The sequence below is a fragment of the Aspergillus bombycis genome (genome assembly GCF_001792695.1).
Source record: "Aspergillus bombycis strain NRRL26010 chromosome Unknown contig00153, whole genome shotgun sequence".
Lineage (NCBI taxonomy): Eukaryota > Fungi > Ascomycota > Eurotiomycetes > Eurotiales > Aspergillaceae > Aspergillus > Aspergillus bombycis.
In genome coordinates, this window is record NW_019170155.1 from 1 (window position 1) to 15,469 (window position 15,469).

Consider the following 15,469-nt stretch of genomic DNA (forward strand, 5'->3'; position numbering starts at 1 on the left):
ACACACACACACACACACACACACACACACACACACACACACACACACACACACACACACACAGCAGTCCACACCACCCTAAGAGATACCAAATCCACTAGATCATATACTCTACACATGCCAGCCCTCAAACCACCCACACCCAACCACCCAGAACCAGCAAAACAACCCCAATCCCAACCCCAAGAAGAAAGAGAGAGTAAGGAAGATCAACAATCCCCACCCCCACTCAACACCCTCCAAAGATCCCAATTACTGCCCGTAAAAACCACCAAATCACAAGTACCCTCTACCGACTTCAACGCCAACTCGATCTCCTTGCGCCACGCTTCATCCTTCGCCGTATAATAATCCGCAAAGTCCCAGAAACAGCATACCCTCTCCAACGGCAACAGACACCCGCCCACAACAGCCGACCAGTGCAGATGGCCCAGCGTCAGAAACTCCACCTCGGCCTTGAAGACCTTCGCCGGAGCCACGTCGTCGTCGTCGTCGTCGTCGTCGTCGCAGGATATCCACGCGCGGTGCATGACGAAGACGCTGATGGACGAGGTCGGCGGCTGCTGCACGAGCATGCGGCGCCAGCTGGCGTTGGGCCGCAGGTAGAGTTCTTCTTCGAGGGGGTCCGCGGGGGGTAGACTGTAGCCGTAGTTTGTGGTTGTTGTTGTTGTTGCTGTTGTTGTCGTTGTTGCTGTTGCTGCTAGTTGGGAGTTGAGACGTTTGCGGAAGAGGTGCGGCCAGATTTTGGGGGTGAGGAGGGGGTTTAGGGTGCGGTGGGTTGTGGGGGTTGTAGGGGGTTTCTGGGGCCTGAAGAAGAGGGCTTCTTGGAGCTTGGAAGATGTGGTTATCAGTGTGTGCCAGGTCTGGGAGGTGCGTTGGGCGGCGGTTAGGAGGGTTTGTGGGTGGGTTTGGAGCAGGATTTGTTCGAGGATTTCGGGGATGAGGAAGATTTTGTGCGGGGGCATTTTTCCTTCCTTTCTTTCTTTCTGTTCTTTGGGGGGTTGCTTGGTGTGGTGATTTGGGGATTTGGCATGATTGGGGGTTTGGTAGGTGTACTTCTGGGTCTAGGGTTGGGGGAGTGTAGAGGTGGTTTGGGGGATATATGGAGAGAACCGATTGATAGAAGGGATGAAAATAGGACAGAAAGAAAGGACACGAAATGCATGGTTCATTTCAATCCTGGGTCTTTCATACCTTTCTCTTCAATGGAGGAAACATGTTCGTCATTGTATCACTCTTGATATGGGTGTGAGCCTATGTTCTTCAACTATCAAAGCGGATGTGAAAGGTAAACAATGAGATCCTGAAACCTGGTTGTTAGGGCTCAATGCCTGTGTACAATGAATGTGACCTTGCCTGTAAGAGTTATCATTGTTCGGAGGCCCATTGATTCCTGATACTTTCTATAATGACCACATAACGGGCAGTATACTGGCCTGCATATATTTCGACGGTAAAAAATCTCGTTGTCTGTTCGGTTTCATGCTCACCGTAGGTTTTTGATGCATCAGCATCATTTCTTACACTGGTTGTTTATTCTCAGAGCGTCCCTTAGTCTTCTACGATGACATTAGTTTCGTCACTTTAGGCCACATGCTTCATCATTCACAGGTCGATCTATAAAATGGGCGAGTCCTACAAGCTGTTTGCCAAGATTTGACTGTAGAATTTTGAGATTAAAACTTCTGAATCTAGAAAATAGAGCTAACGAAGCACAGATCTGCGAATCTCTTGGTGTGGGAGAGTTTAGGTAGCTTTAATGACACAACAAGCTGGTTGAACCATGACATGTTCTGATGCATGGTCATCGGGCTTGTTTAGAGACGTCAATCTCTTCGTTTTCAGTTCTTTAGGCTGGGCATTGGAGATATCCGTTACTCGATTTCCCTGTTGAACACAGTTACCTGCCGTCAGCGACAGAATACCGGCATGTTTACTTCTACCAAGCTGGTTACCGAAGTCTTCCAAAATTTAGCAGCACGGTCTCTAAAGAAGTCGCTCTTCTGTGGTTTCAAGAGCTGATGAGGCTATCTAGTCACGATATATGGGTGCTTCCTTTGCCGTACATCCTGGACGGTATATCATAGTCGGTCTCACTGCTCCTCTACCGTAGTGGAGGGGAGGTCGACAGCGTCGCTCTAGGGCTCCGCATCACAGTTCGATATCAGTAGTGTATAGAAGACAGATGCGGAACAGATCATCTAGCTTATTTTTCTACCAAGTTAACACTTCGCCCCTAAGGCAGGTGTTCATGCTCATAAATTATCTTTTGCAAGTCCCTGGATTTCACCGCGACCCTGTCGCAGTTTGTGAAAGCATGGACAGACCGGTAGAAGCTCTTTTCATCATCGACGACACATTCTGTCACCCTACTGCCAATTTCCTGGTGTCGTGATCTCATAACGATTGGTAAACGACGAACACACAATGAGCAGAGGGCGTGTGCAGTTTACACCACGTGCCATGTTAAACTGGTCCTGCTTCAGTGGCTTACACCTGTCAAGCAATTGATAGACAGAATTTGCATGCATCGACTACCGTGATATAAGGGCAGCCTCGAACCAAGTTGAGAGTTTCATCTTGCGACAGCATAGGATATAGGTCTGGCTCCCCTCGGCGATTTAGTTGACTCATCCTCTGCAACGGTTTCTGCAGTTTCTTGGGTGTCAGAAGAGATGATCAAGGAGAAAGAAGAAGAGACGGTTGAGGGTGGGAAGAGAGGAGAAAACAAATCCAGGTGACGGTGGAGTCAATGGATTTACTACAGAACGTACGTCGCCAATTCTTGAATAGAGATCCGGATTGAGTCGGTATGTGCTTGTATTCGATCCAGTAGAGTCAATCTAGTTACCATCTCTGCATAGACTGTCATCTCGGAGGCTCTTCTGTTTATTTCTGCTTGCAAGTCTCGAGGTTCATTGATAGCAAGTTCTCAATAGAATCTTCTACGCCCAGTCGAGGTGATGGCGAAAGATCAACGCTTTTTCCTCTCAGGGCTTTCATGAGGAACAAGAGACCAAAGACAGAATGCTGTTGGATTCAAGAACTTTCAGTATTAACTTCCTGCGTCGAGGGCGCAGGTGCATGGTCACGGATGATAAAGTGGTCGAGGTTATAGCTCAACATGTGAAGTTCAGGGCAGCTTGATTAGCCAGTATCAACTCATAGAATCGAATCAGTTAGCCTGTGTTAGGGTACCTGGCAGTGTACTCTAAGCTCCCGATCTCTACCTTAGAGCCCAACAGCGGGTCGCCAGGATACTTTGTGATTAAAGTAGTTATTATAGATTAGTACATCTTCGGTATTGTCTAACCCTCTACTTCGATAGGTTCAGTCGTTCTCGCGAAGTAGCGAGGTATCTTTTTAAGGAAATCGAAGGAAATATTTGTTCTGGTATCTGTGGTCGGTTCCGCTGCAGCAAACCGTGAGTAGTAGTCAATAGCCGCTATTATATAGCGCTTTCCGGACTTTAAAGCTGGGTAGGAGGGTCCTATGTAATCTACTGCAGCCATCTCAAAGGGCACCATTGGCCGTCAGGTCCTCGATTAGCACATCTTCCCACTCTCCCTAAAGATACGCTACGTCGCGATCATCAATCCCAGCCACAGTCCGGAAGATACCAGTATAGTGCTGGGATATCATATAGTATCTGACGGTCTGTTAGCAAAATGACCTAAAAAATATTTCAGGAACGCTTGGTAAACAGTACTGTGCCATACCGAAAGGAAGTATCGCCTTGAAAGATTCCATGAGATAGGAATGAGATATATGTAACTTTAGAAATCAAGCCCTTCAATATCGGACTCCAAGGATCAATAATAGGCTTAGTCCAAACCCTGCTTATGAAGGCTTTTTGAGCAAATGCGAGCAAGTTCTCCTCGAGAGACGAGTACAGCACCAAATGATGTCGTCGAAGGATCTCAACACCCATATAAATATAGGAGTCATGATAGACCATAATACTAGTTAAGCACTTGATCTGCAAGACTGGTGATGTGCAGAAAGAAATTAAACGAGTGCGAAAATAACCGTACCTATCCCTTCTTTAAATACTGTTGTCGCCTTTGGGATACAGTATGGGGCCGTTTAACCCCAGCAGAAAGAAGGCCCAAAACACGTACGCGATGGATTCAAGTTCCGCATAAGAGAGATCGATTGGGCCCCCAGTGTATGCACATCTGCCACTCAGAGGTCAAATATTAGTGTAATGGTTTTGGTTTAAGCCAAGCCAAATTCAAATACACATCCCTGCTCATTGTTGAATGCGGCGTGCCTCCATTCCTGGTCTCTGCAATACTTTGCTTAGGGCTTGATCCCCACCAAACTTCTCCTTGAGCGTGATACTGACTTTAGTGTTTTTGACCATGAGAACTGTTATAACTCAGTACTGCGCCCAGCTATGCTCGAATCTGGAACAGAAAGATACTGCAATATTGACGTAGATCTCTCAAACACAAATGGCTGTCTGATTTCGCCAGAAGCCTAGCTTTCCCCAGATATACTATGATGCCCGTGACACCGCCAAATGGATCTTGTCGAGAAGACGAACAGCTGTCTTGTCTTGGGCTAACAAGTGGCCCAATAATGAGCTTGTTGGGGATAGGACAGAAGGAAAGGGTCCTGGTGGTTTCTTCCCGCCTATAAAAGCACTTGTATATCAGTGAATCACATAGACTCATGCAGTTACTTTCTCTCTTCACTTTAAAAACGCCCATTGAGATACCTACGATATATTTCAATCATCTGTAATAAAGTCACTGTAATCCGCATGGATAAATTGGAACTTCTGCCAAAGTGCAAAGCCTTGGGTGGCATTATAAGTCAGTCTTTCCAATTCTCGCTTGCGCATGAATGCTGCGCTCTGCCATATTGGCCTCGTCGATACCACGGTAGGTTCGAAAATATGACCCTAGCCTTCTATAGTCCCAGGGAATTACTTGGCCCCAATGTTCATAGTTATTTCGCATATGAAATGGATCATAGTCCCGTGGACACCAGAGTTGTCTCATTGCAAAGTACCGAGGTAAAGTCCAAAGCCTAAGCTTCCTTTTCTATCGCGCCTCTTGATACATTAGGGCTAGAGAACCATGTCGTAGTGTTCATAATGAAAGAATGCCTCCCGCATCTACTGAATCTCTCCATATGATATTCCATACTTTTGGTGTAGATCATTCATGGGGTTGATTCCAGCCACATTGTATGGAACAGGTAATTGATTCTTTACGATATTGTGAATTCGTACAATAGTAAACTATATCCATTATTCAGGTATTGGGAATAGCCATCGCTGGCATAGGAGGTAAAAACAGTATTTTCTCTGGCATATGACATTTGTGCCATATGTGACGATGCTCCATTGCAAGGTGACAAAAAGAGGTTCCTCAGTTCCCAAGAGATTGTTTGCTGAATGAGACGCTGAGGTTGCTGCTGATAGGCTTTATTATCTGGAAGCCTAGCAGAAGCTTGTATTTGATTAAGAAATACGTTAGATATTCCATATGCATCAACTGAACGCTGGCTATTCAAGACTTTTGAGAGAGAAACAAAAAAAAGGCAAGGGCCGGTATATGATAGGTATCTGTGCAACTGTATATATATGACGCTATTGAAATAATTAGTGGAGACTTCTCCTGGTTTACATCCATCTCTATGTAGATAAATGCAAATCGAGCCTCGCTATAGGTCTGTAACACGCAGGATCGCCAACAGACCCACCTTGCTAGTAGCCATGGACTACATTGGAAAGACGTTCGTATTAGTAGCTGCCGATGAACTACCTGCAGAAAGTATATAACTACTAGTTCCTCAGTGCTGTTTATGCAAGTTCTCAGCTATGACCTCACCAAAATGTGGCCGATGTTAAGAATATGTAATTGTAACACCTGACTTTATGTTTGCTTTTATGTACTATCCATTAACTACTTCCCAATGTATAAATTCATGTCCTTGATCCTGCTTTTTTCAATAGTTTCCAACTCAAGGCTTTTACTTACTACACTTGTCTGACCGGAGTATAACTCAGTTCTTTCATCATGCGTCTTTTCATACCCATTACCTTCCTTCTTGCTACCCTTGCTCCAACCTTAGCTGCAAAGCTTAGTACCTGTAACTCCGGTGAGGTGCGTGACTATTGCGTTTAAATCATATTCACTTCGTCTTGGTATATGCCTTTGGCTATCTAGGCTAACATTCTGCTACTATACGTAGATTTGCCGTTATACCACCGATTGGCCAATGGATGACTTCAAGCCAAGTCCAAGCGGTGAATGCGAATGCCCTGGTGGGGTAAGCAGATGAAACTCAACGATTGAATATCTTGCGGTGATTGCCTGCTGACTGCTGCTATCTAGTCTACATGTACAGATTCCGGTGAGACAGACACTTGGAATAAAGGCGTATGTTTCGAGACCATATACACTACTAGGACAATAAGACTAACAGCCATGCCCAGATTCACCTTTATAAATGCCAGTGAAATCACTTGAGCTAGCTCCCTTAGGAGTCAGGACATGTCTATATCCGCTCTGGCATAACATTCGTTTCCAATCCAAATACTACCCAGAGATCGGGTATCGAATAGTACTATTCTATACAACATAATGCGCGAGTTATCACAACGGGTGATGCCACCCCTAGCCTTATAAGCCAAGGAAAGTCAAGTAAAGAAAGGAACAGAAACAAAAGACGCTTGTACTATCACGTAGATTGACAGAGACCGTTCTTCCATCTGTATGGGAAGGAAGTATCATCTCATCAAGGCAGTATGGATAAGGCTTTTCAATGAAATGGTGACAACGAGCTTAAATCAGAACAGGCACAGTATATTCGCTGACCGTCCCCTTTTATGTCGAGGTGCTTTCACGCTGCCGAACTGGCGCCATCTCGGAGCACAGCCGTCGGATTGTACAATTATGGCTTATACCTACATTATATTACCGCGTTTTAGGGCTGCAAAGACTTACCGGCTATTGATTTGGGCTTAATTATAAATAAATCCTGTCCTTGGTTCATTCCTCTCCCTCGAATTCATCAACTGTTACGCCGGAATGTCGCGAATGGGCTTTCAGCCCTATTCTTTTTTTCCTCACCGATAGTATCGATATAGGTTTGCGGGAAAGTGTCGAAGCCTTGTTTGAACATCTGTAGGCCTGCTGGACTATCAGGGGAAAAGATTTGGTGCCCTCCCTGATTGGGATCAAATTGTTCGTCTAAGTCACTGTGGCGATATGTCCTCATGTACATTGCTCCGTGGATTAGGGCTACTTGAGCCGTGGCGTATATGGTTAATAGTATTTCCGGCTTCACTTATGGTTAGGGAGCGTTGGTTTATAGTCCCTTGCCTTATAGGTGCACTAACTTCCATTATAGTCAGTAGAAAACCTTCAAGTTGTCATATCATCGAATGATATTTCATAGTACTGCTGTCAATTCCTACTGATAAAAGTAGATATACACTGACACCGTATTAGTTGCTAGGACGGTCATGCATTTAATCATCTCCAATTCATTATGCTCTTTGCTAACGCGAAGATAACGTAGACACATTTTCAATCGCCGTCCTATGGGATATTTGAACAAGAAAGAAACACGAAGGAAATAGACAGCTTAGACAGGAAAACAAGAAAATTCACAATCCGAACTGGCAATGCAGTACATATCAAAATTAACCAGACACCGGAAGAAACTAAGAGATATATATGATTATGGCTTATCCGACTTTAGCATAACGTCAGAGACTCCGTGATTTAATTTTTGGCGTAAGCACGGTCGATGTCTTTTTGGAAGTGACCGACGATCTTCTTGCGCTGGAGCTTCTGAGCGGCGGTCATGTATCCCTAGAACAAGTTAGTGATATGATTGCGCTCAAGAGAAAGCAGCGATAACTTACATTCTGGGGGGTCCATTCTTCGTCAGACAACACCACACCGTTGATAATCTCAATGCCCTTGAGACCGCCTGCACGGCCAGCAGTCTGGAGCTGCTTGAGAACAATCCCCTTCAGCTTCTCGTTATGAACCAGCGTCTCCAGCGTGTCGCCCTCAATGCCATTCTCGTGGGCGAGCTTCTTCAAAGCGGCCTCAACCGGGACAATGATAGCAATAGGCTTGTCCTGATCCTGAGCGGCATAGACGCAAATGTTGCCCACAAGGGGAGAGGAGCGGTAGACAGATTCGAGCTTTTCGAGAGCGATGTATTCACCGTTTTGCGTCTTGACGAGGTTCTTCTTGCGGTCAATGATCTTAAGATGGCCGTTCTTATCAAATTCGCCGATATCACCGGTCATGAACCACCCATCCTCGGTATAGGCAGCCTTGGTTTCCTCCTCATTGTCCCAGTAGCCTTTGCTCACACTGCCTCCACGGATGAAGATCTCTCCTTGTGGGGGGTTACTCTTCGTGAAATATCCGGCATCAGCGAAGTCTACGAGTTTCACTTCAATGGAAGCAGGGATTTCACCGAGGGCGTCCGGATTCCAGGCCATCGGGTCATTCAGAGCACCCATAGCCGAGGTTTCGGTGAGACCATATCCGCTGATCATTGGGGCAATCGCCATCGACAGGAACTTTTGGGTATCCTTCGAGATTGGGCCACCACCGTTCATCATGATGCGCAACCGGCCACCAGTCGCCTCCTTCAACTTCTTGAAGACGACAGCATCCAGTAACGAAGAGCCCACACCGTGGCCAGGGAATCCAGTCGTCATCAAAAAGTTCTTGGCGGCCATAGCACCCCAGAACATGCTTCTCACAATGAAGTTGTTCTTGTTCAAGTTGTTAAGCACACCCTTCTTCACTGATTCCCACACAGCGGGCACACCGACAAGAATGGTAGGCTTGAATTCACGAATGTCACCCTTGCAGTTACGCATCGAAGCGTCCGACAACGTCCGTGGGTTTCCATAACCCATGGTACCACCCCAGATTAGACAGAGGTTCTCGAACATAAACTCAAGGATATGCGATTGGGGGAGGTATGTCAACAGAGCATCGGAGGGCCCAATGTATGGACCGACAATTGTATTGATACCGGCGGCTACTCGACATTAGTTTGGGAATAGCAGGGTGCAAACAGTGGGGTTAGCTTACTTGCAGCGATGACGTTTCCGTGGGTAAGGGGAACACCCTTCGGTGGGCCGGTAGATCCGGAGGTGTACATGATGCAGCAGAGATCTTCAGGAGATGGTGGGACAGGTTCCACCGGATTCTGTTCACCCAATGTCCGGAGATCCTCGAAGCTGATGAGATTGATGTCCGCGTATTCAGTCTTCAGCCTTTCCAGGTCCGCCTGCTTAGGTGCCAGGTGCGAGTTCCAGATGATATGCTTGATCGACTTAACGTCCTTTAGTACATTGGCCACTGAGGGAATGAGACTGGGATCGCAGAACATGGCAACGCTGGATGTTTGAACGAGGGAGTGTTTTAACCCATCCTCTCCGAGGGTGTCATAGGCGGTAACGATAGTCAACGACTGGGATGCAGCTCCTGCTCAGAATTAGTATATAGAACACCGTCGCGCGCAAGGCAACTGTAACGAACCGTGTGACATGGCCAGCCAGTTTTCACTGAGAATCCGTGTTAGTCGATTGACCAAATGAAATACATGTCGACTGAGTCAAACTACACACTCACCTTGTTGCACCGTAAAGATGGATTTTGTCTCCCGTCTCGAGTCCAAGCTTCTTCAGACCTGCACCAAGTTGGAGAGCCACTTGCTCGTACTCGACGAAGCTCTTGTAGCTGTAAGGCTCATCTCGAAGTATGTCCACTTCTTGTCGACCTCCTTTTCGACGCCATCAATGACCTTCTTGACCTTCTTGTTCTCCTCGTGAGTCTTGATCAAGCGGCGGCTTGCGACAGCCTTTGCGTTACCGAACACGCGCGCAGAGCGGCGGAAGACATCGTAGGTGGTTTTGACACCCTCCACAGGTATCACGATGAGTCCATCCTTTGCCGCCGGCAGTCGACGGGGGATAGTCTCTCCCGGCACCGCCTCAACGCCAGGAACCTCCACTGAAAAGGGGGGCTTCTTGGAAATGCGCGGTTGAAGATGAGCGTTTTGTAGGGACATCTTGGCGGCGAATTACGAGAATACGGGGGTATAGATACAAAGGGAGAGAAGTTGGGAGGAAAAGGTAACTGTGTTTTAAGTAATTAGTTGGCCGATTACCGAGGAAGAAGATCTGAGGTGTTCGCAGTCGGACGAAAAACGTGCGAATAACAGGAACCCACGGATCGCTCCAGAGTGGCAGAACTCAAAACAACAACTTACGGAGAATATTAAGTCGTTAGTACGACTGTACAGGAGCACACCGGGCGACTCTTCACTCCCGAATAGTCAAGCAGAGAGTGGGAGGGAGTGCGTGGGAATGATTCGGAGAGGAGGTCAGATGAGAGAGAAAGATAAAGGAATGCGGGGGAAGGAATACGAGAGAGAAGAGAGGAGAGGAGAAGGAACGAGGAGGGAGCAGCTCAAGATGAAGCTTGACCGGGATGAAGTCAGAGCGAGACTTTTGCGGCTGGGCATTGGTCCAAGGCGGTCTGAGCACTCCAATGACGTGAACGGAACTACGTTCCTGTCTCAGCTTTCGATCCAGTCGCTTTCTTCACGTACGGTACTATCGGATGTGTACACCAGCAGGGGGGAATCTACAATCCTTTATTCCATTGTTCTCCCTTAGACCCCCTCCCTTTATCTTGAGTCTGCTACTTCTCCTTCCCATATGCTTGCAACCCTGCCGAAAACACGAGACACAACAAGCCCCCTGATGCCACACAGACCTCAAAAAAAACGGTCTCCATAGTAATCAAAATCGACTAAACTACGGCTAAATCTTTAATTGACAAGGTTGCTCGGAACTTTCTCTCTCTTCTCTTCGCCCCTTACCGCGGTTCAGACCATCAGAACCCCCCAGGCTTCTGATAATGGCCGAGACTGTGGACAAACCATTCTCGTACCGAAGCCGTCCCTTTGGTTCCATCTTTGAAGCCGATTCATAGACAAATCAGCCGCCAATGCTCCTGGACAGAGTATACGGCCGGAGCTTCGGGGGAAGCTTTAATCCGTATTTTGTTGGGAAAATCGCCCAACACTCGAGGATCTCCGTCTTGAGTCAAAGTATACTTCACGGCCTTATTACTAGAGAAAAACTCCCATTGCAGAATTCGCCTCTGTAGAGTAGTAGCAACACTATCACGCATAACCAAAGCTAACGAGTTCATAAGAGCCTGCACCGGGTGCATTCATTACGCACCACTTTTTTCCCTGCCCATATCCAACCAGTGGGTCCCGCATCGGCCAATCATCAAGGGTACCAATTAACGTCTGCTCCAAAAGTTCCTCGGCTGTCATCGAGCAAACAAACTAATGAACAATGGACTACCTCACTAGTAACAATGCCTCTCGACTCCCGTTAAATCTCTTCCCGAAAAAAAAAAAAAAAAAAAAGAAAACAAAGAAAAAGTACGGAGAACGGTAGATCAATCGGCTGCTATCCCGACTCAACCCTAATAAGGTACATGCTTTATCCCCTCTGCTCAGCTGTCGCTTCTATTCCGATCGGCGCGATACATGGTGCTACAGGGGAAATCCTGCGTATCATCACAAGACAAAAAAAAACAGTCCAGACCTGCTAATGAGGCTACTGTAGCTTTGAGAGACATTTTACCTTCCCGACAGACGCGGAAGCAGTTTCCTCCCCCCCGGTCCTAACTAACTAGAGCTATCCGAACCCTAGAAGCTCGAGCCTCCGATCTAAACGGAGTCTCAGGATCCTCCTAACCTTACTTTAGAGCACCGACACAGCTACCCGATGGAAGAACTCACCAGCTTCCTGACATCTATCGGCGAAGAGGTCGAAGATGCCGAAGAGGGTATGTTTTCACAACATTCTCACCCACATACACACACACCGTTCCCTGCGTTTCTCTTCAATCCGTAGCCCTCGTGTAGACTATGCTCTCAGATCAACCGAAAACCTAAGACAAAAAAAGAACACCACCAAATAGCCCGGCGCGCATTTAGTTAATTTCACATCCTTGTTAGAATGCTTCCTTCTCTTCGCGCAAGACATTCCCTCGGCCAATCTGGGCTTCGTCGATTCACGAGCAACATCTGTCGATGTAACCATCCACGGACAGGACTATACCATTAACCAATCTCCAACGCTGTTGTCGTCGTCGCGCGCGGGTGGCACGACTGGTGCAGGTGAATCTCTCTTTTCCTTCCCCACCCTCCCTTGGCTATCACGTTCACATGGCTTCGTTTTATGAGTCTACTAATATCCCATTCCGACCCCTGGACATCTTTACCTACTCTATCTACATCCATCCGTCTACATTCTCTATCAATCACCACCGCCATCCAATGAGCTAACAATCCACCCCCAGTCCTCTGGAAATCCACCCCCTCTTCGCAGATGGATAACAACGCAATCCAACCCGCTCTGGACCAACACGATCCTGACCCCAACCTCGACAGCGCTTGAACTCGGCTGCGGAATCTCAGGCCTCATAGCCCTGGCCCTCTCCCCCACAATCACGCACTACATAGCCACAGACCAAGAATACGTGCATCGCCTGCTGCGCTCCAATCTCGAGTCCAACGCCCCGAAGCAACCACACCCCAAGTCCAAGGCCAGCAACCGGAAACCCGGTAAGCAGGGCGCCAACAACAAAGCATCACAAAAGTCCACCACAAACATCACCTTCACCACCCTGGATTGGGAAACGGATGATCCCGCCACGTTGAAGGATAGTGTTCCTGCTAGTGACGGGAACACGGATCGCGGGTTTGATGTGCTGATTTCCTGTGACTGTATCTATAATGACGCCTTGATTGCGCCGTTTGTACGCACGTGTGCCGATGTTTGTCGGCTGAGGGCTGTTTATGCTCCTGGCGGGGAGTTGCGGGAGGAGAACAAGCCGACGGTTTGTGTGATTGCGCAGCAGCAGCGGTCACCCGAGGTGTTTGAGGCTTGGTTGAGGGAGACGATGAGGGAGTTTCGGGTTTGGAGGGTTAGTGATGAGGTGTTGGGGAGCAAGTTGGCGTCGGGGTCAGGGTATTTGGTGCATGTGTTGGTGTTGAAGGATGGGGGTCGGTGAAGATTTTGAGAAGGAACGCAAGGTGAGATGTGATAGACGGGGTGCCGGTCATGGCTGCGAGGTGTATAGGTATAGGGATCTGGAGGTGATGACTGGTGGGTTCCATGTAGTCGATGGCGATGTGCCTGTCCTGTAGCGAAACTAGTACTGTGCGTAAGCAGCTCTTCGAAAGTTCAGGCCAACCTCTAGTCTAGTCACGGGTCATCCTGAGCAGATGGAAAGTGTGTTTAAGGCATGAACATGATATATTGATTTATTTGCTTTTGGCCACGATCAAGGATCTGTTGCAATTATGCAATGAGCCACGAACGGGCTTCGCGAGATCCATTAAGTAACATAAAAGAGATGCACGCGAGCACCACCACAGGGTTTTCTTGGTGACCCACAAAAGTCACACGGGTCATAGTTATAGATCGGTTTATATCGTAGGTATCCACTATGTTAAAGCAAAATTGACACAGGAAACGAATAGACGCAAGTCGACCAGCGCCCCAGAACAGAATGACCAGCAATGATGGAAAAGACATTACATTACTCGAAGAGAATTGACATAAGAAGTAGACAAAGCCACCCAGGAATGCATAGAAGGGTATTCACGCAGCTGCAAAGGTGTCAAAAGCTAAAGCGTGCTCGTAGGATGCAAATGCAAGTTCTGCGTATCTTAATAGCGCAACAGACCGTATTAGGAAAGAAATAAGATCGATTGTATTATTTTGACTCGGCGGTCTCCTTTGACTCATTTGGTTCCTGATTTCGTTCATCGGGCCGAGACACCTCGGCTTCATTGGGAATAGAGGGCTTTTGCTCCGGAGAGGCTCGCGATAAAGGCTCGACGGGGCGAGGGGGAATGGAAACTAAACGCTCCCGGGGCTCATCCTCGGGATCACGATCAATTATCGAGGATATCGACTGTTTTGTAGAATTATTGAGCTTCCGTGCTTTCGATGGCTCCTCAGGGTGCGGGAAGGGGACCGTCGGTACGGGTAAAGTCCGATCTGCCGTCTCTGTTTTCACGGGATTCTTCCGGCTCTCCTCGTCATCCGAAGCGGAAGAGTAGTCCATCTCTTGTGGGTAACCTTCAGGGTCTGTAGGGGCCGAGTCACCGCGACTTTCTTCGGTCGACGCACGCTGTACAGTGGACACCGGCGGAAGGGGTGCATTAGGGTCATAGACAATCCCGCAAACTTCCAACGCCCTTGATTGGCTCCCCAGACTGCGATCTTTATGCTTCTTTGTCAAATGGCACATAAAGCCATGTAGCGTCACAAAGTCTGCCTTTCCACAGCCGGAAACGGGGCAGGTCAGATACACTAAACTACCATCTGATGGTCGCTTCCACAACGCGCGTCCGGATGGGTCGTGTGCCGCAGGTCGTCCGTGGCGTTCCCCCCAGGCCTCGACATTCTTAATGGTGTATTTTTGCTTTCGTCGAATTGTGCCGGCAGTAGGGTCATGAGAAATATGCTGAGGGGGAGGATGAGACGGCGGTGCCTGTACAGGCGGTGGAGGGATGGCACGAGGCTCTGGAGGACTTTGCTGCTTGAAGAATGCAAGGGTGGTAGCTGCATTGGTCTCGGACAAACGACGTGGCGGCGTCGGCCGCAGTGGCGGAGAGTCCATGCTTGCATTATACCCCAATCCCATAGATTCTCGCTTCAGTCGTTTCCGTTGCCTACGAAGTTCCTATGGTGCGGGCAATTCCCCATGTCAGACTTATATCTAGCGGGTGATCGAGTCAATCATCATGTCTTATAGCATACCTCTTCTTCGGCTTCAGCACTCTCAGTCATCCTACGAAATTCTTCGTCTTCCCGCTTTCGAATAGCAAGAAGGTGGCTACGAGCAGCCATACGAGCTGCTTCTTCATGTTCCAATTGCCTCAAGCGAGCATCAATCTGATCTATATGAGAAGGAGGATGAGGAGCCGGGCCTGGTGGGCCCGCTTCTTGCATAGGATGAGGTGGAGGAAAAGGACGGAAGTGAGAATGATTTGGCATCATTTGCTCAGGATGCACTGGTTGGCTCGGATTCATTGCGATTGGGTGGAAACGTGGCAAGCTCATGTTGACATGGTGGTGCCCGGGGGCACTGCCGTTCATACCATTTTCGTGAACGGGTGCCACAGGCGGTGCAGCAACTGTCATGATGGACAACTGGAGAAGCAAGCAGGGTTAGCGAAATGGTATTCTGTTTTACTTTTTCTTTTATCCGGGAGTATGCACCATGTAAGTAGAGTGGGTGGTGTAGCGGGCGAAGTCAGATGAGAGAATGAACAGTGAACGATGTAGAAAGAAAAGTATAAACAATATAAAACAAAACAAAATGAGACAAAATATTCAAAGCAGGGGCGGAAGGAGGAGGAGGCAAAG

General features: G+C 47.9%; 4 protein-coding genes across 4 annotated transcripts; 1 reads left to right on the plus strand and 3 right to left on the minus strand.

The window, feature by feature from the left end:
* Positions 1–209: 209 nt before the first annotated feature.
* ABOM_011100 (uncharacterized protein) lies at positions 210–965 on the minus strand (the record flags this gene model as incomplete). Its single annotated transcript, XM_022538228.1, has 1 exon — positions 210–965. One exon carries the CDS (start codon positions 963–965, stop codon positions 210–212), a length of 756 nt encoding a protein of 251 aa, XP_022383952.1.
* Positions 966–7,745: 6,780 nt separating this feature from the next.
* faa4 (long-chain fatty acid-CoA ligase FAA1) lies at positions 7,746–10,068 on the minus strand (the record flags this gene model as incomplete). The annotated part of the gene is made up of 6 exons (XM_022538229.1): positions 7,746–7,835; positions 7,889–9,033; positions 9,087–9,482; positions 9,537–9,562; positions 9,630–9,730; positions 9,778–10,068. 6 exons carry the CDS (start codon positions 10,066–10,068, stop codon positions 7,746–7,748), a joined length of 2,049 nt encoding a protein of 682 aa, XP_022383953.1.
* Positions 10,069–11,809: 1,741 nt separating this feature from the next.
* On the plus strand, positions 11,810–13,100 carry ABOM_011102 (S-adenosylmethionine-dependent methyltransferase; the record flags this gene model as incomplete). The annotated part of the gene is made up of 3 exons (XM_022538230.1): positions 11,810–11,870; positions 12,043–12,204; positions 12,478–13,100. The coding sequence occupies 3 exons, from the start codon at positions 11,810–11,812 to the stop codon at positions 13,098–13,100; spliced, it is 846 nt and encodes a 281-aa protein (XP_022383954.1).
* Positions 13,101–13,808: 708 nt separating this feature from the next.
* ABOM_011103 (uncharacterized protein) lies at positions 13,809–15,244 on the minus strand (the record flags this gene model as incomplete). The annotated part of the gene is made up of 2 exons (XM_022538231.1): positions 13,809–14,783; positions 14,861–15,244. 2 exons carry the CDS (start codon positions 15,242–15,244, stop codon positions 13,809–13,811), a joined length of 1,359 nt encoding a protein of 452 aa, XP_022383955.1.
* Between the last annotated feature and the right edge of the window lie 225 nt (positions 15,245–15,469).